The sequence below is a fragment of the Takifugu rubripes genome, chromosome 10, assembly GCF_901000725.2.
Source record: "Takifugu rubripes chromosome 10, fTakRub1.2, whole genome shotgun sequence".
NCBI classification, from domain to species: Eukaryota; Metazoa; Chordata; class Actinopteri; order Tetraodontiformes; family Tetraodontidae; genus Takifugu; species Takifugu rubripes.
Window position 1 is genome coordinate 8,401,455 of NC_042294.1, and position 7,741 is coordinate 8,409,195.

General features: G+C 46.0%; 1 protein-coding gene across 1 annotated transcript; it reads left to right on the top strand.

The window, feature by feature from the left end:
* On the top strand, positions 1–1,517 carry sox32 (SRY-box transcription factor 32). Its single transcript, XM_003968094.2, has 2 exons — positions 1–537; positions 704–1,517. Exons 1-2 carry the CDS (start codon positions 234–236, stop codon positions 1,399–1,401), a joined length of 1,002 nt encoding a protein of 333 aa, XP_003968143.1. The 5' UTR covers positions 1–233; the 3' UTR covers positions 1,402–1,517.
* The last annotated feature ends 6,224 nt before the right edge of the window (positions 1,518–7,741 follow it).

The following is a 7,741-nucleotide window of genomic DNA, read 5'->3' on the forward strand; positions in this document are numbered from 1 at the left end:
ATTATTTGTCTACAGACTGATAATTGTTCTCATCTGAAGTTTCGTGAGGTTGCTGATTGTGGCGTCAGATAGGCCTGCCGCCGACCCGAGAGAAACACCTGGAATTCACACCTTTAATCCACTCCTCCCGGGCCCCCATTGGTGGAGCGCCCACATATATCGGTCATTCTTCATCACTACGAGGATGACAGTTACCCAGAGCCGATTCCAACCAGCATCAGCCCAGTTTGACCATGCGTTTCCGCCACGACCCCGCCGCGTACCAGCACTGCGCAAACGCGTTCCAAAGCGAGGACTCGGCCTCCGCAGACGGGGAGCAGAGGAGCGAGGCGCGCTCGCCGGCTTCGGGTCCGTCCAGCCCGGCGTCTGTGAACTCGGACTCCAGCTGTACCAGCCCCGAAGCCAAGTCCGCCTCCTCGACGCAGCAGAGAGTGAGGAGGCCCCTGAACGCCTTCATCATCTGGACTAAAGAGGAGCGCAGGCGGCTGGCTCATCTGAACCCAGACCTGGAGAACACAGATCTCAGCAAAATACTAGGTAAAGTCTTTACTGGATTACCAGAATCGAATTATTAGCCATTTTAAGTGTTAAAAATAGTACAATATTTGTTTATGTGGACCCATAATACTGCTATAACCTTATTATTATTCAATAGTCAGACTTATTAAATGACTGGAATTAATCTTTTTCATCTTTTCTGCAGGAAAAACCTGGAAGGCCATGTCTCTGGCCGAGAAGCGTCCGTACATGCAGGAGGCCGAGCGGCTGAGGGTCCAGCACACTATTGACTATCCTAACTACAAGTACAGGCCCCGCAGGAGGAAGCAGCTGAAGAAGAACACCAAGCCTCCGGGGGCAGATGCCCCCTCCGCTCTGAACTCGCTCTGCACCTCTGGCTTCATGGTGTCCAACAACCTCACCCACCTGCTGCAGAACCAGCAGGCATCCTACCCCAGCATGCCCACCTACTCCAACTCCCTGGCTCATTTTGCCCCATCACACGGCAGCTACACAAACATGCATGTGTTTGGGGACGCGGCAGCAGGAGCAGCAGAACCTTTCCACAACCATCCCGAGATGTACCCAAACCCCAATCCAGCCACGTATGCCACAGAACCGTTTCCAAGGAGACATCAGAACCACGTGCAGTATGCTTCCTCCAGCCCCGCAGCTCCACATGTGGATCATGGGGAGTCCCGGTTTTATGGGAGCCTGCTGTGTCCGCCTGGTCCCTCGCTGGATTTCTACCTGGAACAGGTTCAGCTGGACATGCTGTATGACCTGGACCGCAGTGAATTTGAACAGTACCTGGGCCCGGCCCCTCATAGCAGGCCCGAATCTGTGGACCCCAGCAGCTACCAGCCACAGAGCAGCCACAGAGAGGGCCGCTTGCTCTCCTGACCCGATGGACCTATGTATTTATTTAAATTGACAATGTGTCCTTCGGACGGCTGCCAAATATATTGTACTTTTTGTTCTTTATTATTCTTAAATGACTTCTGTTGTCTTCCTTTGTGATTATAATGCAAAAATAAATAATTAATCCAACTGAAAAGGCTCATTATTACTATTCTTGCAGTGCTGTCAGATAATCAGAGGCCATAAGTTGATGGATTTTTGGATCAATAATAATAATAATAATAACAATAATAAAATACATTTCCCATGATGCAACTGGATAGAAAGCCTGCCAGAGAATTCCACCTTTATCTATTCCACCTTTTCTTAACAAGTTGTCCCACACTGTGTTTCACCTTCTTATATTACTTTAACATTTTCACAGAAGATCTAAAAATATGCTCCTAAAAAAAATTCAAGCATCCAAAAATATGTCGGTGCTGGCTCTGAATGTTTACTCGTTTAGGTAAATGTTTATTTCCGGTTTGAGAAGTTTCTGTGTCAGGACCTCCAGCTTGAACTTTTTCCTGCACAAGAAGTGAAGCACTGAAGGAACAAACCTCTCAAAAGGTTTTTTTTAAATATAAAAACAGGCTCAGATTAGGGGTTAACTTGATGGCACTTTTGTCTAGTTAGATCTTAATTAGCTTGTTTTAGATCAAATGTTGCACAAAAATGTGATGTCAGAATCCTGAAAGTATTTTAACCAGAGTGAAAATTGTCATATTCTATTAAGTATCTGTATTTATGATGTGCTGAGTCAGCCTTCAATTTAAATGCTTTATATTTTACATAATTTAATAGCACATTTGACAATGTGATCACAGAAAATGTATATTTTATATAAATTTCAATGTGTTCTATGGTCTAAAGTAACCAAGAAACTGGGTTTTATTCACTCAACAGGAAGATACAAAATGTGATCTGGGTCCACCTCCAACGGTGCTAGGAAGGTTGCTTCACCACTTTCTACAGAAGCCCAGAGTGGACAAACAGCCTGTGTTACCCATTGGCAATATTGATCCCATTTGAAGTCTAATTTTTGAAGTAAAATGCTTAATTAAGCTAACCACCAAATATTTCCAGACATAGATCAAATCCGTTGTTTCGTCCAGAGTTAATATGGTGCAATTTACTTTCCCACCACTAGGTGCCGCCAACTCTTACACGATTGTAGCATTTGCTATTTTTGCTTATTTGCAGCCTTTATTGCTCTGATATCTTCTTTGATATTGTGTTATGATTCAGACTGTGGGAGATTCTTTTTGTTTAGAATCATACCATTACAATATCAGAGGAGAGCAAAAACTCAAAAGATGCATAAAATGAGGGTATGTTGGCTTGAACATGATGATCTCGTGGCATCGGAAGGAAAGGAAAGTACAGTATAAAAAAAAAGAACGTGCTGTAATCTGACCTCACTGGAACGAGTGGAAGTTTAGCTCCCACGACAATATTCCATCATGGGTTATGAAACATGGAGCGCATGTGAGCGGTTTGCAGCCCAAATCTGCGAGTTCCTCTTGTTGTTTGGTTCAGACTTCGGCCTCTAATGAGCGGTTGCAGGAACTTCCTGAAAGACAAACAACGGGATGATATCAGCGTTGCAGGTGAAAATATAATCGGCAATAAACAGTGATGGAAACGGCCACTGCTGCGGACAGATATCGCTGTTGCAGTTATGAAACTGCTCATTTGTCAAATATTTACAATCTGCAGTTGAAACAGACTTCTGGTGTATCAAATAATACCAAAACAATGTCAGAGTGCATAAAAAAGGGGAGAATGTGATGCGTTTAGGTGAGGAAGCCTCGAGAATGGAAGAAATAAATGAACCCCCTCACAGTTAAAATGGTTAAATCATAATTATCTTGTTATTTTGGCCAATATTCTAAAAATGGAACGTCTGCCCTAGAGGCTGGTTTCTGATTATCACTCTGGAATGTTTGGAATCCCAACACATCAAGCATGTTGGATGTCAGAGGAAACATTCCAGACATGACATACTTTCCCCGTTAGGTATTAAAAACCGGAATACATCTGATATTGATGGACCGAATAGCTGGAGTTTATATTAAACCCTCAAAATAGACTCGTTTATTTGCTGGTAACCTTTTTCCGAGGAGCTGCGAGCCAAAATTAGAAGGCGTGGAGGTCATCAATAGTTTCCTGAAGTTCGGGAGAATTCGGAGCTGCCGTCTGCAGATAATGCTCATCCGAGAATTATCCCGGAGAGACGTCTGCTCCGTCTGGAGCTGAGGAGGAAGCTCCGACAGGAAGGAGCGTGAAGTCAGATACTCCGGAGTTCCTCGTCCTCCAGCAGCCACTAGGGCTCGGAAAACGACCAAATAGTATCAGAATGACCAGGTATGTCGGTCCGATCACTTAATGTCACCACGTGGTGCTGAATGTGACCCGGTGACCTGCGGGCCAGACGCCAGAGTTAGCAACCAGACTTCCCACAAACACTAATAAAAATAACGAGTTTTCGCCCCCAAGAAGCATCAATGAAGCCGACACTTGACAAAAATTGAGTCAGCTGACCACTCTAACCTCAGTGATAAATTGATTCATTAAATTACACGATGCGATTATTTCCCCCCAGTTATTTTCTATACTTAGCCGTTAGCCTAGCATGCTAACAGGGCTTAGGAAAGCTAAACACACTGTTTGATCATTTCTTTACGCAGCTTCCAGAGGGTTGGGAGAAAACCTCAGCCCGCTGTTTAAATACTGAATATGGATAGTCACAAGTGCAAACAGTTGCTGCGCTGCCTTCACGGCCAGGACAGTCTTCAGGAATTTCAATACAATGACACCACCAGCGGTCCTCAGTGACAGTAGGTCCGTCCCCTCGGGACCTCCGCCGGCCTCCCTTTGACTCTGCAGCGGGCACCTGTTCGTTTGTGTTGACGTGGCGTCTTCGACACCTCCGCCGATTGACTTAGCGTCGTAAAATCCCCAAAGCCCCCCCAGCAGGTAGCAGCCTCATGCTGGCGGCACCTGAAGGCAACACACTGTGTGTTAAGCTGCTGCTGTAAAATCACCTCGGCTGCAATGACCCAAGACTCACCGAGGAAAGAGAGACTGAAGTGGAGCTGAAAACAACCGGGACAACCGGGGGGGAAAAAAAACATTAGTGCGAGTTTCGCACTAAAGGTCAAAGGTCAAAGTTAGATGAGGTCTGATGTTACACTTTTTTATTCTTGCTCCTTTCTTCAGCACATCGTCAGATTGAATGTGGCCCATTGAACTATTGATATCAAAGCTAGTTGATGTGATACAGGATTGAAGCCGTTTCTATGGCGATATGAAAAGAGCAAACTCCGTGTAAAGGGTCGTGCCTTTGATTGGCGGCTCATTGTTGAGCTTGTGCTGCCGCTCTGAAAAGCTGGACCTTCTCTCAGGACGTAGCCTCACTTCCCTCCCTCAGAGGCTCTCGGGAGGAGCGCAGCGCCTTTTAACTTTTTATTTGTCTTGCGTTTGTTGAGGCCACATTCCCCGAGCTTGGCCTGCGACTTGTGTTATTCTTCCTGTGCTGTTTGCGCCGCTCGCAGCTGGAAGGGCAGGAAAACCGATCTGGAAAACTACTTCACGTGTGTCATCAGCGCCCGCCTCTGCACTCTGACGGCAGCCTCGCGGCAGAAGCCCACGGGGGCAGAGGGAGCCGGAGCGATGCCGTCCCGTGTGTGTGTGTGTGTGTGTGTTGGGGGGGGTGGGAACGCTCCGCCGCCCTTCCTCGTTCGATGCCCCGTTTCTGCGTCCATGCTCGGGGCCCCTGCAGCCCGGGCAGCACGCTTCCTGTGGAGGAACAGGAGGAAGCTCCACCAGCCGGGCCGGAGTGCCCAGAAACGTTTGCAACTTTCGCATGATTTCTTTTATCCGTCCCACCTGGAACACACACACACACACACACACACACACACACATACACACACACACACATACACACACACAAGGAACTGGGCCAGAAAAGTTCAGAAAAGAGACTAAAAGTCTGATCTGGTCACCGTAGAGACACTTGAGTAGTGGCAGCGGTAGTTTGACTGTAGTTTAAAACGACGAGGGCGTTTAAATCATAAGTCGTCACACTACGAACTGATGGATCAGGTGCGATTCTGGGTCCTTCGTTTATTCCTTTTCTGAGAATCTACAGAATAGAAAGATAAAGCTACTGAAGGTTTCTTTCTACACCCTGCAAAAGGAACACATATGTCACCAGAATGCGGCAATTTCATATTTTCACATAATTTCTTCTGCTTCATTTAAAACCCGATAGGTTTTTCCTTTACCAACATTTCCTGCAAAGACAAATCGGCTCAAATAAGCGGATTTCCAAGCGACTGGCTGCAGTTTGGAACCTTTAAAATGGGCGAAATGCGCGCGGCCTGATGCGCTTTATTGGGGCGAGAGCTGAGATGCACCACCGAACAATATTCTCACAGATCACTTTTTCATTGCTTCCTCTTCCCTCCGCCGCCCATTTTTCCCAGGCAGCAGACCTGGAAGAGCAATCTGGCGGGATCAGGAATGACAAGGCAGTCCGGCCTCCCATTGTATGTGAGCGTTTACTCAGCATGGAGGAGCAAGGACAGTGAGGCTACGAGAACACAATAGGCTCATATTTATTTACTGCTTAGTGGCAGCCAGGGAGACCCCCCCCCCCCCCTCCCCGGCCCCCACCCCTCATAGCTGATAGCAACTTTACAGTAATAGACCGCTAATAAAGACCTCAGAGGGCAAGTAGAGGCTAGACTCTGTGGCTCTGTGTGAATCACCCCTGCACACACACCCACACTCACTCACACACACCCTCACACACACACACCCACACTCACTCACTCACTCACTCACTCACACACACGCACACACACACAAGCAGGATCCCATTAGGAAACTGTGATCTGCTATTATATCATGAATATGAATACAGACCCAGACCGGCTCGGCCAACGGTGCCGTGATGGTTTTGCCGCCATCGCCTCAGCGGCACGGCCCGGGAATGCCGATACGTGTCTATATTTTGGCAGATGCTATAAGCATAATTCTGCCTGCTATTTTGGGTAGGAATTTTCCTTCCCCCAGCTGTCCTGCTTCTAAAAGTATTAGCTTATGTTATCATGACCTCGTGACTCGGATCAGGTCTGAAAGCAGCAAAAAAATAAAAAATAAAACTGCGTGTAAGCTTTTCTGGGAAAAGTGGGCAATTTATTTAGAGTGTGTAGAACGTAGTGAGAAAATGCAAACAGCTAGGCAGAGAGATATAGATTCTTGCAGTTTATTGGAGAAATGTGTATGAATTATGCATATTTGTAAAGTGAAAAGGTGTAACTTTAATTCTGTAAAGGCTAGGGAAATTTCTGTATTAATTTTAGATTCTATAAACACTGACCTTTTTAATTTTGTTTTTTTTACTATCAAACTGTTATACTATGAAGATTTAAGAAAGTTTCAAATCTGAGATCCAGAGAGTAGCAACTATTTGGTGTAATACCACCTACTCCCGGTAGAGGGCGCACCCATTTGGTCCGAGGTCATAATCTGCAAAAAGAGCAGAATATGTGGATTAAATTAGATGTATTTCATAATGAAAAATGCAATAAACTTTCATTGCTGCCCCCATTAAAGCCTGACAAAAAAAACCAAACAGAAAAATTCAATCCCCCACGTGCATGTTGCCTCAAAATAATCTGCAGTTCTTAAACACAATTGGACAGGTTTGGCCATCATTCACACTCCTTTCCTTCCGTGTTTTAATCTGGGCGAAAAATGCCTGGAAAACGACCAAACCAGCTTCAACTACCTGACCTACATGACCGAGTTCCGAGGCTCGGAAAATTAATTTTCCGAGAGGCATTACGAGAGTGTGATTTATTGGTGTCCTCGCGGGTGTAATTGCGGGAGCGGCCTGGGGCTGAGTGGCTTTGAGGCCCCTCCTCCAATCCCTGCAGTTTCAGAGATTAACTCACGCTCTGGATTAAAATCTCAAAATAGAGAAATCCTTTTTAGAGGAACAGATTGATTAAAAGGAAGGGAGCGGTGAATGCGCTGGGGAGCCGAGCTGCTGGAACTCTCACCTGGGAGAAAAAGAAAATCAGAAAATGTGAGAAATTCAAACTGTGCCACTCGCTGCTGCTTCTGCTGAGAGGCAGGGCCACAGAAATCACACATTATCACAATTTGCGTACATGTTTCTATCATACACCCAGGTGCTTCGGTTAGCTTAGCTCCACTTAACTAAAAGTGTTGCAGGTGGGTGTCGGAATGTTAGATGAAATTATGCCGAGGCTAAAATAAGCTAAGATAGCGCTTCGTGGAGAAAAGAAAAGTTGAGAAAAATTGA